Below are 22,875 nucleotides of genomic sequence, written 5' to 3' on the forward strand. Positions count from 1 at the left end.
TTCTTGTAAGTTTTGGTTGTTTCCAACATTGCGTTATTGAATTTGGTTCTTTGATGCTTGTGAGAATAAGATCCCCTGCACAAACTTCAGAAAGAGACAGAGAAATGTTTGTTGTGAGTGTGAAGCAGGAGTTACCATGATTAAACTACAACCGTGCTTAATCACATGAGCAATAATGGAGAAAATTGACAGGAGAGTGTCATGCTCATTTTCTGATTACTCACGGAAATGACCTCAACTTTTGCATGCTAGTTTCTCAAGTTGTAAGCATGTGCACTTGTAAGGAGGTTTTTTGTTATTATTGATTCAGCATTTGCACAAAAATTTCTGGAGGAGCAGGAGATAAAGAGACACTTATTTTCTTTATTATCTTTGCCTTGCTTATGTATGATGATATTTCCCCCTCCACTTTTGTCTCTTTGGTTGTCTTTTTGTTCTCTTAATTTTATTGAGTTCTTCCTATGTGTTAACTACAGTTCTAGATGTGGAGTTTAAAAAGAATGAAGAAAGCATTGCATACCTTTGAAAATATAGTCCCTTCAGGGAAATTAAAATTTGCTTCAGACTGAATGATTCCTGTTCTTTTTAAAAAAGTTTATTTAGTCAGTTGAAAGAGTGACATGTGTCCTAAATGTTAGATGTACAAAAGAAGGAGTGCGTATTTTCTTGGTGAATCAAGAAGCCATTTAGAGAGGAGACAATCTTGAGTTGGGTATAAATGGAAGAATAAACCAAAGGGAGAGTAAATGACTTAGCACATTAAAGGACCTGCAAGGCATTCAAGGGTTTTGAGAATAACCTGAACACCTGGAGAGTGGATGGCTCAGGGACTAAATGATCATAAAATCCACTAAAACTTGAATTGCTCTTTTATGAAGGGCAAGTATTATATGCAGAGTGTTTAGAGATGTTTTCACTTAGCTTTGAAGTTGCTGGTAACTTACTGATTTACTGTGTAATTGCCAACCTTTATGTAATATAGTTTACCAGGCAGCCAGGCATTTTTTTTTTTTTTTTAGTGTTTCATAACAGTAGCAGATTTAACTCTCATAGAAATCCTGTAACCTGTGGATTGTGTTTATTGTTGTTTTTCTGGTTAGGAAACTCCAAAGTTAAATGATTTCCAAAGGTTCCTCAGTTAGTGGTAGAGCTTGGCAATATCAGATCCAGATCTGCATCCGTCACAACTGTGCGTTTGAGTATGGTTTTAATATTTATACCTGAGTATAAGCAAACCATGTGATGTGTAAAGTTGCCACAACCCCCATGCTTGCAAGAAATCCTGGGTAAGAGAGACTGTAGAGACTCCCAGCCTTAGCTTTCTACTGAGCCCTAAGCTAAAAAGAATGCAGGATCCATGCTTGGACATAGTAGAAACAGCTCTGGCTGTACAGTGCAGACTGCACAGCGTCCCCGGAACTAACAGGGCATTTGACAAACTTCCTGCAGTGATTTACAAGCTGTGAGTGTTGTTTCCGAGGAGTGCTGAATCTATAAGTTGTGGGAACATGGTGTCACAGAAAGCTCTGTTGCTGTAGGTGAACATGAATCTACGATCCAGCCCCAATAGAGATCTGGATTAGACAGAGGGTCTTGGTATTGCCTTTTGGTTCCTTTGTGGTTTCCAGAACATTTCCAATCTCATCCTGCCTTCTAGGAAAACATGCTGTAACTACTTCCATTTCCTGCTGTTATTAATAGTATGATTTTGTAAGTATTTACTGTCACGTGATCTGAGTTAAAGGACATAGTGAAGTGTGCATTGTGGTGAAGTGGGTTTCATGACACAGGGTCTATTCACCGGTGAGAAACATGAGATACCTAAGGTCAAGAAGCTGTGAAATTGGAGAAATGGGATTTGAAGCCAGGATTTTCTGAGTCATTGTAAATGAATTTTTATGGCATGAATAACAAAGTGAATGTATCCATATAAAAACCATACAGTTTAGGAAACAGAATGCTACTAGCTCTTAGAAGTCCTTAACAGCCTCTTCCATTCTCTACCATTATCCATTTAAAAAGTACCTGTTAGCTGTGCTACAAAGTCACATTGGGGTATGCATGAGAAATAGAAATAAAAGATGCTTATTTTGGTGCAAAGATTAAAAAAATTATTTGAGAGGCAGAGAGACAGAGATTGAAAAAGCCAGACCCATCCAGAAGTCTTCCTTTCTGTGGCTGGTTTCTCAGATTCTAGTCATAACCAAGGCTAGTCCAGGGTGAAGCCCAGAACTTTTCTAAAACCCTCACAGGAGTCGCCAAAATTCAGTATTTGAGCTATCACCTACTGCTTCTGAGGGTACTCATTAGCAAGAAACTGGATTCATGCATGGACCTGAGACTCAAACCCATGCGCTGTGATGTGGGATTCTAGTACCCTAAACAACCTTGAAATCCATGGAAAGACTCTATGCAGTACTGCTTTCTGATGCCTTCTGGTATTATTGTCATAGATAATCTTTGTATTGTTTAAGTTTTTAGAATTATTTCAAGGCACACCATGTGTGCACATCACACACACACACACACACACACACACACACACACACACACATCCCAATCTTCTGGTTCACTTTTCAGATACCTACAATTGCCTTTGACTGGGGCCAAGTTCTGGAGCAGGGAACACAGTTACTGTCTCCTTGTGGGTGCTGGGATCCAATTATTCAAATCATCCATTACTGTTACTACCTAGGAGCAGAAATCTGATATCAAACCCAGGCTCTCTGATGTGGCTAGGCTAAATACCAGCACCCGAGCTTTATGTTAATGGAATTATGGGGTGAGCAATCTAAGAAACGTTAGTCTTTGTTCATGCATGTCATTGTTCAATACAGTGCTTTATTAATTATCATTGCTATATAGTAACTATTGCATAAATATGCACAATTTTCATTTTTAGTATTAATGGCATTTGATTGGTTCTGTGTTTAGTAATTATGAATAATGCAGCAATCAACATTTTGCATATTTTTGTCACTTAATTCTGTGATGAATTGAAGCCTAGAAATGAATCTGCAGGATAGTTGATAATATCAAACTTCATATAAGTTGCCAATTGATTTTCCAAACTGATAAATATCCTCTCATCAGACATGTCCAAATATTAAAAACAGGCTTTTCTGTTTTTAGTCTCTTTCACTTTAGTTAGTCTGCTGGATATGTTGTGGTATTTAAATATAAAGCTGTTGGGGCTTTAGTTTGGAATTCCTTGATAACTAACAACAGTGAGCAATTTTCAATTCATATATTTCCCTCCATAGCTCTATAGTAACATTGTTGTCATAAATCAGGTAATTACGTACACGTAGGTTAGGTTCTAGATTTTCTCTTTGGTTCCAAATGTCTTTCCACCCTTGTGTCAATAGTGTATTCTCTTAGTCATTTAGAGATTTACAATAATCTTTATATTCATTACTTTAAGTGTTCCAGTTTAGTTGTTTTTTGATGTTATGAGCCTATCTATGTTCTTGGGTCTTTCATGATTATAAGAACCTTGGAATCAGCTTGTCAATTTTCATAAAGTTTATTTCTGGAAAGTTTATTAGGATTCCATTGAACTGATTGATTTACATAAATTGCCATCATTAAAAGCTTAATCTTCTCACCCACTAATGTGATATATTTATGCTTTTTATTCAGAATTTCTTTCATCTCTCTTAACATTTTGCACTTTCATAGAGAGATTTTTCTTAAAATTTCCTTATTTATTTTAGAAGTCAGAGTTATGGGGTTGGAGAAGGAAGAGAGAGAGAGCAAGAGTGTGAGAGAGATGAAAGGGAGAGAGAGAAAGATCTCTACCTAGCAATGTCTGACTCTCCCAGTGACCATAACAGCTAGGGCTATGCCAGGCTGGAGCTGGGAGCAGGGAATTCAGTCTGGTTCTCTCACGAGGAGCCATCATCACTGCCGCCCAGTGTGTGCATCAGTAAGAAATTGGAACCCAGCGTAGACCTGTGAGTGACACCCAAGCTCTGGGTTATGGGATTGCATTGCAGTCATCTCAAAAGACATCTTAACCAAGGAGCCAAACATACATGCCTTAAACAACAAACACACAAACAAACCAAAAAACCAGCTGGAATATACAAATACAGATAAACTGTGCTTAACTCATTCAGTGTAATATGTTTTCTACTTCTGTTTTGCTTAAAAGAAATGCTTGTAAGATTGAAGAGATTACCCTCTAAATTTCCTGAGGTCTTCAAAAAAAGTTTAAAAATCATTATAGAAATTTAACCATGTTAAACACATTTTTGCAACAAATTAGATTTTCTGTATTTTTCATGTTGTTGATTATGTAATTTAATTTTCATTCTTGTCTGGAATAGTTACTTCACATAATTTTAACTTTGTTTTATTTCCTATTTTTATTTCTATGTTTTGGGTTATTAATTTTTTTTCTTTTTACTGAGGCTATTTTGATACTGGCACTAAAAATTAAGAGGGAAATATTCCTCTTTCCTATTTTCTTTTTTTTTTCTTTTTTTAATTTTATTGTATTGTTGACAATCTTTACATAGTTAATTGCGGTTAAAAAAAAGGTTCAGGGGGTATAGGGAAGTGGGTAATACTATTATTTTCCATATTGTTTCCATCATGTATCTGAGGTAAAGGGGGATATTGAGGGAGAAGCCCCACCCGGTTTCCCGCCCACCCCAAGTCCCGGATGTGGGGCATGCTCTGAGATATGTGCTCAAGTGGTTTTAATAGTTCTCTAGTTATGAATCGCTGCCAGTTTCGCTCGATGAGGTTGTCCACTGATCGATATGGTCCATCATAAAGTCTCCGTTTGCCCCATATTTTGCTGCCAACATATAGCTGAGATGAATGATTGACCTGTTCTGTCTTCTGTCTTTTCTTGGTTAGAGTTCTGAGTCCAGCAGTTCGATTGGGGAGATCTCCAAAGAAACCGTGAGGTATTCCCAGACCAGATTCTTGTATGTTCTAGCAAGCACAGGGCCCGGCACAGTCCATCACCACGATCAGCTGGGTGGTTGCAATTGCTGGGTTGGTTCTGTTTTCAGTCCCAAGTTGCACTGGAACCAATGGGTGTTGCAGTCCAGTCTGGTTCTGCCCAGCACATACTCGGCCCTTACATCAACCAGTGGGAGCTGCAGCCTAGTCGGGGCGACCCACAATAACTCCCATCAGGTCCACCCCCTACCCTGGTTTGCCAGTATGTGTAGCAGTAGACCAGTCTGTCCCATATCCCATTTGGCTCTTGTACTTGTCAATGGGTGTTAAAGCTTAGTTCCACCTAACCAACTCAACCATCCAGCCCTCACAGATGTTGTTGAGTGCCTCTCTGTCTAGCCACCCCAGCCCCCATCCTAGTTTTCATGCCCTCCCGCGGGAGTAGTGACCCAGGAAGGGGGAACCCACTTTTTCCCTCCCAGGTCTCTCTCAGTCCCGGTTTATGCACTCTTTAGGTGGTTCTGTGATTTGACTTGGCAGAATTAGTCCCCAGTGCCAGCTTCTGCCAGTTGATGCTGTGGCTAAGCCCAAACATCCCTCACCTGCTCTAATTTATGCTTGCACCCACAGGAATAGTCAGCCCAGCCTGGCTTTTCCCTGATCTAGTCCACATGCAGTGCACAGGTGTTGCAGCCTTGCTTAGTCTGGTCTGTCCCCATCCCAGCCCATGCTCTCCAGTGGGAGTAGCTGTCCAGCGAGGGGACCAGCCCCTTAATCCCCCTGCCAGCTCTGTCCCTCCCTTCCTGGATCTCACATGTGCTGGTTGGGTGCTGCAGTCAAATCCAGTACAGGCAACCTCACCCTGGTATTCCATAATGTGTACTGGGTTTGCTGCTACCAAACCCGGCTCAACCCACACTCTGTTCTGGTGTTCGGATTTACCAGTGTATGACATGAACTGATTCAGCCTGGTCAGCCCCTGACCCATGCCGAATGTGTGCCAGTAGGAAACTTTCCATGGCCTATTCTGGGCTGTTTCCTATCATGCTTCTTGCGCCTACCTGCAGGGACTGTGTCCTGCCAGAGGAGTTGCCCAGGCTCCTCCATCAGAACCCCTCCCAATGCCAGATTTTGCGCATACCAGGGGGTCCTTGAGCCAACCCTACTCAGTTCACCTCCTGTCCTAGCAGGAACAGTGGCTTTTCCTGGCTGGCTTTCACCCCATTCTGGTTCTTGGATGTTTCAGCCCAGCCATGGCTCGTCCATACCCACATACAGCTCACACATGGCTCAGTAGGGGGTTGAGACCCAGCCTAGTCAGTCCCACATCTACCCTGGTTCTCCATGGCACCAGATGGTGTTGGGGTCTGAACTGGCCTGGTGCATCCAATCCCAGCCCACACTAGTGCCTTGGGTGACTGCAACTGTTTCCTAGATAGAACGCAGCCCCCATTCCAGCACTCGTGCCCCTTGGTGGGAACCTCAACCCCGTTAGGGTGTTCAACTAGGGGATCTTGTATTTCCACAGGGTTGGGCACACACAACCCCATAGAGTCTACCCCCAGAGCAAGTTCTCTCGCATGCTGGATACAGTCTTGACCCTGCCAAATGTGACCACTCCACCACTCCACCAAACAGTTGGGTAATGGTACCCATCACTGCCAAAGAGGCCCCCATCCATAGTATTGGTGTGGGCTGGTGTGTGACGATCAGTGATGTTCTAGGCAAACTGGCCATTTCTGTATTCCGAATTGGGTTGGTGTATCTGACTAACAGTAATTGTCTCCTGGGTACTTCCCTCCAAACCACCAGGTCTCAGTACCCACGCATGCCTAAAACTTCCATGACCCTGTCACTGGGAATCACCCAAGATTCACTAATCACCTACACTAAAATTGGACTTAGTCATGGGTGTCCCCAGGCAGCAAACATAACTTAAAAAACCCCAGAGCAGGCCGCAGGGTGGCCAGCAGGCAAAGCCTGGCACCACATGGTGCACTGGCCAACCTGGGTGAGGCCGAGGACTCATTCACTGCCTTGCGGCAGTGTCTTTGGCATGAGCCCCCAGCATTGGGTCCAACCCGGCAGGGGCACCCCCCACAGCCGCCACATTGTGAGGAGCGGCACTTGCCCCCAAACCCAAGGCCCGAACTCCTCCCAAACTCACCTAGCCACAAGATATTAGCAGCTGGGCGGAGCTAGGAATTTTAACCCAGTACCCAAGTTCCCTCATGGTGCACTTACCCTGAGGAAAGAGCTCTCTTGGGTCCTGGGTGAGGCCGAGGACTTGTTCACTGCCTTGCGGCAGTGTCTTTGGCGTGAGCCCCCAGCATTGGGTCCGACCTGGCAGGGGCACCCCCCACAGCCGCCACACTGTGAGGAGCGGCACTTGCCCCAAAATCCAAGGCCCGAACCCCTCCCAAACTCACCTAGCCACAAGATATTAGCAGCTGGGCGGAGCTAGGAATTTTCTTTAAAAGATTATATAAGATGAATATTCTTTTTATAAAGCTGAAGGATAAACTTTTTGGTCTAGAATTTTCTTTGTAGAATAGTTTTAATTATTGATTTAATTTAATTTGCATTACCCAGGTTTTTATTTCTTGTATTGGATTTAGTATGTTAAAATATTTTCATCTAAATTTTCAAAATATGTATTTATGCTATTCATTTATTTTTCATATCTTTGATATCTGTATTGCTCTCTACTCATTACTGATTTCCAATATGGGTAATTGTATTTCTTGTCTCCCAGGCCTTCTTCCCCTCCCAAACTATATCTTGATCTGAATTTATCAGCTTTATCAGTCTTTCAAAAAACTTTTTGTCCTGTGTTCATTCTCCTTCTTCTACTTTTCCCTGTGTTATTTCTTTGCACTTCCATTTTGCTATTTTCCACAACCTCCCCTTTTTTGAGTCCTACTTTTCTTTTTTTAGCCTTCTGCAATAGACACTTGGATCATTCATTAATAATTTTCATTATTTTCTCTTTTAGCTGTTTACAACATATATTTACTTCTTGTCCAAAATATGAAGAATCATTTCTGTGTTTTTTCCTCTGGCTCTTGCTTTTTCGAGACCACAGAATGATAAATACACTGAGAAAAGAGAGCACATATGCAGATAATATTTTTCCTTTTGTCATGGTTTCCATTGAAGACTAGTACCCATTGTAATAGTAGTACTGTTCTGTTCCATTTGCTCATTTACTAGTTTATTTGTTTGAAATATCTTGTCATTTTAGCCTTTAGTGTATAGCATGGTGATAGTAAGGAGTTTGGGACCCTGTCTCTCAATATCTCTCTCACCACAGCCTTACTTTCAAGCAAATTTGCTTATACCTGAAAGCAATGTCTCATTTAATACATAAAGGTTGATGAAGTGAGTTGGATGATTCAGACTTTGATCTCAATAGTTTTGCTGAAGATCATTGATGATATGCATATGAATTGCATATTATTATATACAATGATCAAACTTTATCTGATGATTCTCATCTTATTCACTTGTCAGCGGTATGTGACTCAGTTGATCAACCTAACCCTATCTCTATTTCTTTCTTTTTTAGAGATTTATTCGTTGTTTTGTTGAAAAAGCAGATTTACAGAGAGAAGGAGAGACAGAGAAAATGATCTTCCATCTGGTGGTTCACTCCCCAAGTGTCCACAACACTTCAGCTGAACTGATCCAAGGCAGGAGCCAGGAAATTCCTCCGGGTCCCCCATGTGGATGCAAGATCCCAAGGCTGTGGGCTCTCCTCTACTGCTTTCCCAGGAAAGCGAGGATTTAGCTATTGAACCATCATGCTGGTCACCCCCAACCCAATCTCTTTTTTAAGATATTATTTATTTGTTTGAAAGGCAGAGTTATGGTAGGGTGAAGGGGAGATAGAAAGAGGTCTTCCATCTGCTGGTTCACTCCACAAATGGCTACAATGGTTGGAACTGTGCCATGCGAAAACCAGGGGCCAGGAGTTTCCTCCAAGTTTTCCATATGAGGGGGCATATGCTGGGGGCACCCATATGGGATATCAGCACTGCAGTTGGCAGCAACTCACTGCACTATAGCACAGGCCTATTCTCTCTCTTAGTAAGTGTTCTTTACTGTGTAGTAGGGCATCTAAGTCTTTTGGCTATCCCAACTAAGTTTCGTTGGCTCGTTTCCCCTCATATCCCTGAACACGGTTCAAGTCTATAAACCTCATTCTGTATAGGCCATCTAATTAATTTCATCACTGCAGATTTCTAAGCATCACATTAACTGCATACTGAAAATTTTTACATATTATAATTAATGATTTTTTCAAAATAATATTTTATTTTCTTCATGATTTAATACATGCCTAGTAGGCTATTAAGAAATGTATTGCTCAACTTTCAAACATTTGATAATTTCATTATTATGTATTTTTAGTTTTTGTTCATTTATTTTCACTACTGAGAGAGTAAGAGAGTTTGTGTGGGAGAAAGAAAAAGAGAGATGTCTGCAGTAGTCAGGACTGGGCCAAGCTGAAAACAGGAACCCAGAACCAACTCCGTAACTTCCATGTGAATATTAGGGACTCCCATACTTGGATATCACCTGCTGCCTCCCAGTATGCACGTTAACAGAAGGAAGGATTAGGAGTGGATTAATTTCTATATAAACCAGACAATCAGAAGTAGAATGCTGGTGTCTTAAGCAGAGACTTGTCTGTTGCACCCAACTCTTATCCACGTGATTATATTTTGCTATTGATTTCTAACCTAATGTAGTCTGTGTTGCTTTAGTCATGAAATCTGTTGAAAGTTTTGTTACAGTACCCCATGCTGTCAGTTTTCATGAAGGTGCCATGTGTCCTTCCAAAGAATGTGCATTTCAAATCTATTGATACATACTTCCAAGAGATGTTTGATCAGGAGACTGCTCGAAATTCATTAGGCAGTTATTTAGAACATCTAGTTTTTAATTGGTGTCTGCTAGTTTAATTATTTAGAGAGATATGTCAAATCTTGATGGTATCTTATGAGGTAAATAACACATGTGAAATATTTACATGTTCCTGATTATGTTGCTATGGTATATTCCTCTGCATTTCTAGAAATGCAGTTTAGATCAAAGCTTACCTTCTTGCATCAGAAAATTTTTATTTTAATTGATATTTACATAGTAATTTTTTCTGTACTTTCTCCATTTTCCAATTTTTATCCTTTCTGTGCCATTTTCTGTAAAGTATGTCTGTTATAAGCAACGCGCATGTATATTTATTTCGCTTTTTATTTCACCAGTCTATTGATTTTATTTTCTAATTGAGGAATTCTGTACATATATCTTTCATGCAAATATGAAGTATTTGGGCTTAAATTAGACTGTTGCTATGCTGATCAGCATTATTTTCAACAGACTTTCTTCTCTCTCTTTTTCTATATAGTCAGATTTGATTATTTTTGAGGGGTAGGGGGCCTGTATATATAGAAGCTGGCCAATCATCATGGTAGGAGGAGTGGCAAAATTCATATTCTTAATTTATGATGTATACTTCCCTTAATTAGAAAAACAAAGGAAAGATTCTTCTCACTGAGAATTTATCATCCATTTGGGAGAAAATTCCAGGTTGAGAAATTTTCTGTTATTAAAGTATTTGCAATTAGAGACCATTATGCCTAGTTAAATAAGCCAAATCCAAAAAGGCAAGTACTTATTTTTACCTAGTGGTAGCTAACACAGAGTTCAAAGGAAGACTGTTGTCTGCAACTCTTGCTTCTCCCTGTTGAACAGTGGCTGATCTCCTGTTTACTTGTTGAACTCTCCGTCTAGAGGAGCATTGAGCTTGTTTTATCACAAAAAAATTAAAATGAAAAATAAAACAGAAAAGAAGGAGAAGGGAAGGGGAGGAAACTATTACTTTAGTTTTAGAATTGTACCTGTGATATTCATGAAATCTGTTCTATATATATTAGTAAGTATCAAAGTGCAATAAAAGAGAACTTATTAAGAATATACTTATACGCTAAGCAAACCAATAAGGTACAGACATTGTAGTTTATCTACTTTTTGTGTTCTAAGTAGGTTCTTGATAGAATTCATAAAACTAAATGTATATATATATTCATCAAATTATATAGCAAACTAAATGTGTATATATATATATATATATAAAATACATATACATATATAGAATACACATTCACAGGTGTAATACATATGCATTCTAGGCAGCTCCAAATAGACTGGAGGGGTTGTGTGAGCTACAGCATCCAGCATGAAGCTTTTTTAGTTGATATATTAGATTTGAACAAATTGGAGAAAAAGCAAAGTTAGAGATGACAACATGTTTCAAAAACTGAAACTGACAGATAGAGGAGACAGTAAAGGTACCAAGCTATCTGCAATAAAATATTTGTTTTAGGGAAGAAGAATTAGGTTAATGGAGTGGAGCCATGTTTAGGAAATGATGAACATCTTATAGGATATTAGTTTTCTTCTTTGGAAAGATTATTTTATAGCACTTCAGTGGTTTTTCAGTAAGCTTAGTCAAAAAAAGAAGACATGTAGAAAAATCTTAAAAGTTTGAGAAAACTGGTGTAAACAGATTTGTTTGCTGCAAGACTTCTTGGCACCTTTGAAGTGTGAACTGTGAATTTCTCAAATCTGTTAAGTTCAACACACTTTTGAGTTTATAAAGAACTACAACACTTTTATAAAGAATCTGTTTACATACATTGGTAAATTGGAATATGTGGCCATCAAGGAAAACTGAATGGAAGAATACACTAACATGGAAAGTCCATGTTTTTCCAGGATAGTTCACAATTCCACTGTTTGCTTGAAAAAAAAATTGCCTTCCAAATATTATGCTTGGCATATTTTAATCAGATAAATTGCTTGTTTTAGAAAAGGACTAGCAACATCAATCTGTTAATATGCTGAAGAATGGGGTTAAAGAGAAAGGTGTTAAAAACTGAAATATTAAGAAAGAAGCAACTGAAATTGCCCAGACCTAAGGTTTTTTTTTTTTTTAATTGGATGGTGGCAGCACACTGGAAGATGGAAAATAAAATCAGCTAACAGTAATATTTTATGAAGAGAATTCACAGAGCTTGGTGATACATTAGATGGAGGGAAGAAATTACTTAAATGCCGAGTGTTTGGATGGCTCTGAGGATGCAGCAACTGAAGGGAAGACCACTAAGATTCATTCTGTTCCTCTTGTGGACCTTCGTAACCTGCTGGATGCACTCTTGAGAGACTTAGTTAATCTATGAAGTCTTACTTAGTATTTGAAAACTTAAGAAGGGCTTTTAAAATTTATTTTCATTTTATTTGAGAGGCTAAAAAATGAGAGAGAGAGAGAGAATCCTCCAATTGCTGTTTCACTCCCTAAATGCCCACAACATCTGGGACTTGACCAGATTGAAGCCTGGAGCTTGTGTTGGAGTTATCATCACTTCCCACCCTGAGTGCACATTATCAGGAAGTTAAATAAGAAGTGGATTCATCAGGACCGAAATCTACTCTATTATGAGATGTACATATTCCTTATTAAACAACCCACTGTGCCAAATGCCTGCTCTGAGAATTTTTGTGTAAAAAAGGTTGCTAGTTTTCAGTCAAGATTATGTTCAGAGAGTTGGATTGAAAAATACCGGAAAAAATGCTACCTTGAAAATCATGCTGAGTTCATGAAACTATATTGTGCAAATATTCTGTCTTAGCCAATGAAAGCTCTTTTCTTCCAACTCAACAGCTTTATAACATCTATGTGAAAATATGTTCATTAGGATGTATTAATTAGAATAATATGTCTACATAAAGTATGTTAATTAAAACTTTGAATTTTATGGTAATGGAGATTGAGCACCAATTTTGAGCTATTTCTTTTCAGAAAGACAAGTGTTCTAAGATAATCAACAATCTGGATTTGAGAATTGATTGATAGGCTGCAAAACATGAAATGCAGGTTCTGTCTCACCTACACATACCTAGCATAAAGCCCAAGGAAATTCAGACTGCCACCATCACCCGCTAGGTTCTGATTAAACCTAATGAGCCCCGTAGGAAGCACCTGTCTCCTTTGGAAGGTGTAGTGAGGTATCACAGAAGTGACGCAGATGTTAAACTCAGCTTTAGCTTTAACAAAATGAGGAATAAGATTATTTTTTTTTTATTTGTTAGGCTTTGTCTCCACAAAATAAGAGCAGTAGTTATCACACAAGCTAGTGGTGATAACAAATGCTATCCTAGGCATACTTCAGTGAATATGTTGCAGTTCCTTAAATGTAACTTCTTTTTCCACTAGACATATGTCCCGTGTTGATGTTACAAGGCCATTATCAGTGCATCTAGGAATTTGGGAGTCCACATTTTTGGTGATTAGGAATAACTATAGAATTAGGAGTAGCAATAGAAAAGAAAGGAATGGCAATACATTCAGTGCAATACTAATTATCAAAACTGATTTAAAATTACAAGCAAGGTGTGGTAGTACAGTGAATCTAAATGGTAAAATATGGTTTTCACTGATATTAACTAGCATAGCTTTTAAAGACTTTATTATTTTTTTTTATTTGAGTAACAGAGAAAGAGACAGCACGGATCCACCGGTTCACTCTCAAATGTCCTCAATGGTCCTGAAGTGGAATAGGATGCAGAAATGCCCTCTGGCTCTCCCATGTGCATGGCAGGACCCTCGTCCCCTTAGCCATCACTGTTGCCCGCCAGGCTGTGCATTAGGAGGAAGCTGGAGTCAGGAGTGCTGACGGGCACTCTAATTTGTGATATGGTTATCTTAACTGGCATCTAAAACCATAGGAACTAACAGTTATTTTTCTTTACTCCAGTGAGAAGAAGCTCATTACAGATGCCCTTAATAAAAACCAGTTTCTGAAGAGACTGGATCCTCAGCAGATTAAAGACATGGTGGAGTGCATGTACGGAAGGAACTACCAGCAAGGCAGTTACATTATTAAACAAGGAGAACCAGGAAACCATATCTTTGTGTTAGCAGGTAGGTTTCACAGATTTTTTTTCTGTTGCGACAGATATTTTCTAAACATTTATAGAAATGCAAAACCAGTTGCACTATTTGTAGAAAACCTAAAAGACTAAGTTCATGAACTAGTCAAAATGTTAGTCTAATATGGTGACATTAATATGTAATATTTGCCAAAGCATTTCTGGGCATCAAAGGTTCTAATGAGTATTTAGTGAAGAGATTCTATTTCAGCTCCTGTGTAACACTATAAAGCAACTGCAGTTTCCTTCATATTACCAATGAAGATCATGTCTCATAACCCAAACCTACACGGCTTATTAGTAGTGAGCTTCAATGCAAGCTTTGGCAGTTTGACTTCAGAATCCATGTGTTTAACCACAGTTCCCTCTACTAAACAATTTGCCTCTATTCGGAATTCTGGTGCTATATCTTGACATTTTACATATCTGCATAAGAAAATAATAATTTTTGTGGTTCTGAAAATAATTTGGTTATATACCAATGATTTTGAAAAATGTTTTGTGTACATTTAACTGGCACATCAAATTAAATAGTATTTTTAATGTCACTTAAATGATTTTCTACCTTTATGATACTTTGAACATGTTTAAATAAGAAAATTATAATGGCTAGAAAGTCGAAGGGTTTATTTCTCAAAAGATTTAAAGTGGTTACTTCAAAAGAATGTTTTCTTGTAAAAGAAGCATGAAATTTTTGAATACCCATACCAAATTCTGAATAGCTTCAGTTTTTGAGTTTTAGGAAAGAAAGTTAACCTAGCACATGCAGATGGAGTAATACTCTGAGACATAGAACTTTCTATTTTTCATTGTGTTTCCTGATCAACCGAGCAATGCTTTTATTCCTTGGGGTCTTAGGACAGAAATAGCCTATGTAAAATGATAAGACTTGTATTACTCAATTCCTGGCATATAAAAAACTGCTTTCATCTACTTTGATTCCTTAAAGATGACAGTAATGTAATGATTTGCATCTAATTTGTAACATACACATCTGTGAGCACCTTTAAAATTCTGGAGTCATGAGTGATTGTTCTAGTCAAGCACCAGCGTTTATCCTTAACTAACCAGGTTTAAGCTTTAATGGGTCAGGTAAACAGCAGTTTTTCTTTCTTGCATTTTTTTCTGCTTGGTGGTTTCACATGTACTTCATCAACAATAGAGCTTTCTGGTAAGAGAATACATGTGATTAAGCCAACGAACATTTGTGAAATGTACTAAAATGGATGTGAAACTGTTGTCATGCTGTCTTGTTTCTTGCCACTAACTCTAATGAATGTTTTTTGGGGAAAAGAGGTTGAGTGGAAGTCAGTATCAAATCTGCTTTTGAGATCAGGATTGTACATGGAAATGAAAATTGGATGGTTTCTTGTTTGAATTAATTACAATGTCATGTAAGGAACTGAATAGCCTGGTTTAATTATCTGGTTGAGCAAATTAATTTTGCAATTAAATCTCTTCCCTATATCAAATATAGCATGGACAGCAATTTGTAAAATCATATTTAACTCAAACTTTTGCTCTCCCATGTAATTCTTCTCCGCTGCTCAAGTTCTGTGAGCCATAACCAATTAGATAAATCCTTGGGCTGTGTTAACATCAATGGTGTCAACTGGACATTGAGTGGTTTTGATGGAGTAAAATTTAGCCGTAATGGGAAGCTATTAAGATGCATATCTAATCTGTGTGATTTGTGAGGCTTTTTCTTACAGTAATATAGATGCTGTCAGATGAAGCATCTGTTATGTCCACTGTGATGCTCTGGCAGATACACTGAATGGGTGGACAGAGACATCTCAGAGATGATTAGTGGAGATTTAGGAGAAAGAGACTGATTCTTAAATAAAAGTCTTTACCTCACCTTTTTTGTCTTCCTCTCAGAATTTAAGTGCATTTTCCTTATAATTTGGATTGCAAAAAGTTTTGTTTACATTTGCTTGAAAGGGATGGAAGAAAGTTGTTGAAAGGCTGATGAAGTTCTGCCTGTCCCCATCTCCATTTGTCTAAGTATTGAAACATGCTAAGCACTTTTCTGAGTGTCACATTCATAATTCATGTGAGCAGTTCTTCCAAAGATTATGGAAATTACATGTTATAGAAGCAAAACTATGCATGCATCTCAAAATTTTTGCACCAAGATAACTTTATCTTTCAATGGCATTTTTAATGAATTTTTTTATGTAACTTTGCCTTACATTTAAATGAGCAATGTTGAAAGCACTATCAAGTCACTTCCAAGGTCATTCAGCCAATGACTAGTAGAGCCATGACTTAAAATCAGGCAATAGGACTCTAGTGCACGGACAGTCTTCACAAGCTGTGCTTCCTTTAGTTTAAACAACGCCACTGTGATTTCAAGACACATAGTGATTGCTGGGCTTCTAGTAAAAGGGAAATAGTTTAATCACATAGCCTTTAGGTAGGATTGAATGCTTCAGGAAAGGAGATATGTAACAATGTTTAAGATATACATGCAAGTGTTAATAATAGCTAATTTGTAGCATTTCCTCCTTTCCTCCATGCTAGCTATTGTTTTAGGCTTCCTACTATTTTAACTTAATCACCACAAAGATTATGAAATAGTACTATTAATTATGATTATCTCCATTATCAATATGGAACTATAGACAAAAATGAAAATGCTCTCCAAGTGACTCAGCTAATAAGTAGAAAGAGTCAAATTTAGTCTTCACTCTCAACTGCTACATTACAATGCAAATAATAATCATGTGTGTATAGATACATTATAAATTTTGATTTAAAAAATTTTAATGGGATCCATGCGTATTTTCGTTATGCATATATGTTTGAATTCTATTTATAGAGGGACGATTAGAAGTATTCCAAGGAGAGAAATTGCTGTCATCCATTCCTATGTGGACCACATTTGGGGAACTAGCCATTTTATACAATTGTACCAGGACTGCCTCTGTGAAAGGTAGGACAAGATAAAATGCCATTTCAGAATTATTACACAATGTTAAAGGTAACCTAGGTGAGTCATGATTGTATCCTGACCCATTTATTTTGTCAGTCATTTTCTTCAAATGTTATTAATACAAATACTATGGCAATCTAAACTGAACACTTGTCTAAATCATTGAAGATAAAAATAACTTTTTACATTAAGTAAATCCCTACAAAATATGAAAATGACCTTAAGCAAAATGAATTCAATATATACATTTTAATATTCTTCTCTGTGGACATCTGCATAATTTCTTATCTCTGTGAGGATCTACAAATTGGAGACAAAAATTAATGCAAACAATGAAAAAGTACAGATATCAAAAGGGGTAAAAATTAGTAAAATGAGAATCTACACGTGTGATCTTGAGGATTTCTACTTTTTCGACTTTGTTCATAGTAAGCTTGAGTTCTCTTCTGAGTTTTTTAGATGTGTTGTTTCTCACTGTCCTGGACTAGATTCGTGTGTATTAACACAGAGGAAGTATTTGTAAAGTGTGGATTGCATGACACCACAAGCATGAGAAGAGTCATTAGAGATTATTATAAACAACCGTATGCCATCATTGTTGATAAACTAGAAGCATAAATACTTCCTGAACACAATATACTATGTCAAAAGAGTCAAAGGTTCATACCTGTGAGCATCCTGGTAGATAAAAAAATGGCATTTGATTAAATCCAACATCCCTTCATGATTAAAAACTCCTACCACATTAGGTATAGAAGAAATGTATCTCAACATAACAAAGGCCAACTATAAGAACAACTCAGCAACAACATCTTAGTTAATTATAAAAAGCCAAAGGATTTGTATGACATAGAGTATAGAGTAAGACAAGGAGATTCACTTTCAATCTCTTTTGTCTAACATTACACGGTAGTCATAACAAGCAAAATTAGGTAAGGGAAGGAAATAAAGGACATCAAAATAAAAAAGAGAAAGTTAAATTGTAGATGTTTGCAAGATGACATAATCTTGTAGGTAGAAAACTCCAAATATTCCACCCATCCCCCCCAAAAAAGCTAGAATAAATGATTTTAAGAAAGTTAAAGGATACAAAGTAAATGTGTAAAAATTAGTATCATTGTTATCCATAGATAGTCATTATCTGAGAAAGAAGTCAAACAAGCAATCCTAATTGCAACAGCTACAAGTAAAAAAAAAAATACCTAGGAAAAAACACCAAAGAGATGAAAGATCTCTACACTAAAAATTATAAGTCGTCATGGAAAACCTGAGGAGGACATAAATAAATGGAAAAGTATCCTATATTCACCGATTGGAAGAAATCAATAGCACTACATTGTTTATACTACCCAAATGAATTCCAGACTCAATGCAATCTCCATCAAAATATCAGTAGCATTTTTCACATATCTCAAAATAAAACACTATTAACTTCTGCATGGGATTCTAACATGATATCAAGCAAAACATATCAAAACAAAACAAAATCGAGGGAGGAGAGGGTAAAGAGTTATATGACCAAACTTAAAAGCACACTGTAAAGCTACACTAATTAAAACAACATGATTTTAATGTAAAATAGATACATCAACCTATGGAACAGAACAAAGAATCTATAAATGAACTCATTTGTACATAGCCATTGATATTCTTATTAAAAAATGTTCATTTTATTTACTAGAGGGAATGACACAGTAAGACAGATGGACAGATCCAGAGAGAAATATCTTCTCTCCACTGGTTCACTCCTCAAATGTTCCCAACAACTGCATGTGTCTCAGGTGTAAGCCAGGATCCTATAACTCCTTCCTGGTCTTCCACGTATCTTGCAGCGGCTCAAGTACTTCAGCCATCTTCCACTCCTTTTCCAAAAGTATTAACAGGAAGCTGGATTAAAAGTGTAGCAGAGATGACTCAAATTAGTGCTCATATTGGATGCCACAGGTGGTGACTTAATCCCTTGAGCCAAAATGCTGGCTTGATGCAGACACTGATCTTTGGAAAAGGAGCTAAGAATATGTACTGGAGAAAGGGAGATTTTTTTTAATAAGTAGTGCTGGAAAATTGGATATGCATATATAGAAAAATGGAATGGGAAGCCTGCCTCCCCCAACCCCTGTTTCTGACCTTGGTAAAAACCAATTCAAAATGAATTAAAAGTCTGAATGTAAGTCTTAGAGTGAAGAAAAAAAGACTTGAAATGATGAAACTACTAAAATTAAAGGTAGGGGATACAAGAAAATGGGCAAGGAATTTTTGGATCAGACTTCAAAATCACAGGAAATGAAAGTAAAAATAGACACTTAGGATTTTATAAAACTGAAAGCTTTGTAAAGCAAGAAAAACAGAATAGAAAAGTACAAAATGGGAAAATTTTTGCAAGATTTACATCTAACGAAGGTTACTTGTCACAGTATCTCAGGTTCTCAAGTAGCTCAATCAGAAAAAAATAAATAATCCAGTTTAAAAATGATCTGTAGGGGGGCATCATATTGAATGACTAAGCTAATCTTACACCTTGCAGTGCCAGCATAACAGACGGGTATTGGGTCTAGTCCCGGCCGCTCCACTTCTCATCCAGCTCCCTTTTTATGGTCTGGGAAAGCAACAGAGAATGACTCAAGTTCTTGGACCCCTACACACATAGGAGATCAGCTTTGGATTGGCTTAGTTCTGGCCATTACGGGTATTTGGGGAGTGAACCAGTAGATGGAAGACTTATCTCCCCTGCTTGGAGAGCTTCCTTTCAAATACAAATAAATAATTTTTTAACAAGAGAAATTAGACATATATGAGAAGAATTTTTGCAGATTTTATGTTTGTGGTGTCATGAAAGAGCTTTTTCTAATGTGTTATTTCTATCTTTCTCCCTCTAACTTTCAAATAAATTAAGTCTTTGGGAAAAGAAAAGAAGTTGCTCTCCTGTGATAGAATGTTGATTAGCAGAGCCTGGGAAGAGCCTAGCAAGGGTAATGGGGAGAGAAGGATAGGGAAATGGAGATTGACAGTATTAAGTTTTACTTAGATAAGAGTTGTAAGTTCTGGTGGCCTGTTGAAGTATAGGGTGATCATAAATAATAAAAGTATACTGTGTGGTTTTCTTTAAAAACTAGAAGAGTGGGCTTTGAATGTTTTCATCACAAAGAAATAATAAACATTTTGGGAGACAGATAAGCTTTTTCCTGATTTGGAAATTAAGCAATGTATATGCGTGTTGAATATTACACGGTCTTCATGTGTATGCCTTATTCTATGTCAATTTAAAAATGAAATAAAAACCATAAAATGTACAAATTCTGTGGTCCCAACTCATATCCTCAAGCAGAATCTCTAATGAGGTATTACAAAAAGCTGAGTCCCTGTCCCCAGTCCCAAATCAAATCGAGGATAGAGCTTTGGGGTGATAGAGGAGAGGGTTGCAGACTGCTGATCTCAAGACTGTTGCTCTTCTGTACGAAGGCTCCTTGAGGCTTAAAAAGGGGCTATAAAGCAAGGGGTGCTGGGAAGGGTGAACCGTGATGATCCACTATAACTGTACATGCATATGGGTATTCCAATATGTATATATAACATGTAACGAACAAATTACAGTAATCATTATTTCCCTCTTTGTCATTGCCCTGGGGTTGCAGGCTGTGAGCTGAGCTACTCTGCTCTCTTAGCTCCTTGAGTGTGTAAATAGACTGTTCTGAGCTTCATTCACCCCGCTGCACTATATGCCAGGAACCTAGTACCTTCATTTGTTTATTTGGTACCCATTAAGGGATTCGTATTTTAAAAGGAATATCTAGAGATCTCTAATTGACTCTAAAGTTTGGTAAATTGGAGCTTTGTAGGCTCTTATTACTTCTTTTTTTTTTTTTTTCTTAATCTTGTAACTAACATTGCATATAGAGTTTGAATTAGAGCTGTTATTTCTACTGTGCTTTCTTTTCATGTTTCATTTGCCTTGTATGAATTTCCTATAAAGATTCTCAGAAGCTTTCTAATTCTCCTAAAAGTTGTGTGTGTGTGTATTTTATGCAAGGTGGCCATGGAGACCCTTAATTTATATGGACACTTTTGTCATCACATCCAGTCATGAAAAGATACAAAGACATACATACACAAAGAAAACTTTTAGCTCTCTGCATGTGAATTCCGAACTCCGAGTTAGCTACTGGCTGCCTGGCTTTGCCTTTAATCACAGTGTGAGTCTGAGATGCTGTCTAGTAATAGAATGCATTATTGAGAGCTGTAAACTGACCTGAATAGCATCCAAACCAAAACATAATCAGGAAGAAAATCTTATACTACTCATTTCCAAATCATGGTCCATTTCAAAAATCAAAATGATAAGTAAATTATCATTTATTTATTTTAAAGATTTGTTTATTTTTATTGGAGAGACAGACAGAGACGAAGATCTTCCACCTGATGGTTCACTTCCCCCAAGCGGCCACAAGGCTGGAGCTGAGGCAATCTGAAGCCCGGAGCTTCTTCCAGGTCTGCCACGCGGATGCAGGGTCCCAAAGCTTTGGGTCATCCTCAACTGCATTCCCAGGCCATAGGCAGGGAACTAGATGGGAAGCGGGCCTGCTGAGATTAAAACTGGTGTTCATATGGGAACTTGGCGCATTCAAGGCGAGGACCTTAACCTCTATGCTATCGCGCTGGGCCCAATTGCCACTTGTTTAATTGCCTCTTTCTATTAGGCTGTGTAAATAATATACCTTGTAAGAAAAACCAATATCTGAGAACGTATTGCAACTTTGTGAATTGTTTTGCAATATATCCTTCAAGGGCACTAAACAATATTTTATTGTGTTGTTGCATTTTAAAAGCTATCACCAATGTAAAAACATGGACTCTGGACCGGGAGGTTTTCCAGAATATAATGAGGAGGACAGCCCAAGCTAGAGATGAGCAGTACAGAAACTTCCTCAGAAGGTAAGAACACACTAGGGTGAAGGGAGACCATGATGTGCCCGTGTCCTGGATATGTTGATTTTCTCAGAAAAAATAATTTACTATGAGCTTCTCTCATTGAACATTCCCCACATGAAGAAGTCAAAGGAGCATAAGGATGCCTTTGTTGTAAATACCCATATATATTAAAAATTCTATTCAATCTCCACTAGCCGTGTGCACTGGTTTATTTCCTCTACTAGTCTTTATCCTTAAATCGATGAAGCCAGAGTGTGTATTCTGGAAATATTTGCAAAAAATCCTAAGAACATTTTTCCTTGATTGCTCTCTTGACTTTAGAATAATATTAGAGTTGATGGATTAGACTATCCTTGTTTACTTTTCCTAAGACATCTTATCTGCGTAACTACAACATCTTCCAGATTACTATTAGGGATAGCAAATTAACCTGCCCCAAATATTAATGATACTTGGCCTGATGATGTGGATCTTTAGAGTGTACTTCAGTGTGACCAGTTCTGCCCTCAATAGCTGGAATGTGGCCATTTATAGAGAAGAAAATGTTTAATTAACAAAGTTCCATTAAACATTTTTCAAGAGTATGAATTCGTTATTTAAGCTGTTTTTATAAGGTCCCTGGGAGTTTTGTCAGCCTTTGAAGCTGTAATATATACTGTCATGAGTGTTACTTTTGATAAATGGTAATAAAATAAAGTATCCTGTAATCTCCCAAAACAAGTTCTGCTTACCAACAGTATAATCTTGCATACCAGCAAATTTGAGATTTAATCTTGCATATCAGCAATTTTGTCATTGTCCTATGGTGCCTTGCCTATAGTGAGAACTGAATAACCATTGAATAAACACATTGTAAATCAGTATAACATCGCAGCTGTCAGAGCTTCCCACATAAAATCGTGCTTGTTTGCTCCTCAGGACGCAATAATGTCTGCGGAGAGCTGCAATGTTGACAAGGAGGTACCGGACCTGTAAGACAGGCAGCCCCTTAGCTGTCCAAATTTGGGCTCTACCCAAAAATAGGTGAACTCAAAATCCAACAACAAAGTAATAGAGTCAGTAATGAAAGCTAATAAGTCACATTTATGCAAGGCCCATAA

The 22,875-nt window shown here is 37.8% G+C and overlaps 1 protein-coding gene across 1 annotated transcript in view; it reads left to right on the plus strand.

The window, feature by feature from the left end:
- PRKG2 (protein kinase cGMP-dependent 2) overlaps window positions 1-22,875 on the plus strand; it is a 95,357-nt gene that overhangs the window by 24,774 nt on the left and 47,708 nt on the right. Inside the window, exons 3-5 of the mRNA XM_004590610.2 lie at window positions 13,737-13,903; window positions 16,736-16,849; window positions 21,673-21,778. Coding sequence (XP_004590667.2) covers window positions 13,737-13,903; window positions 16,736-16,849; window positions 21,673-21,778 — 387 coding nt within the window. The remainder of the gene's footprint in view (window positions 1-13,736; window positions 13,904-16,735; window positions 16,850-21,672; window positions 21,779-22,875) is intronic.

This window comes from Ochotona princeps, chromosome 7 (assembly GCF_030435755.1).
Source record: "Ochotona princeps isolate mOchPri1 chromosome 7, mOchPri1.hap1, whole genome shotgun sequence".
Taxonomy (NCBI): domain Eukaryota; kingdom Metazoa; phylum Chordata; class Mammalia; order Lagomorpha; family Ochotonidae; genus Ochotona; species Ochotona princeps.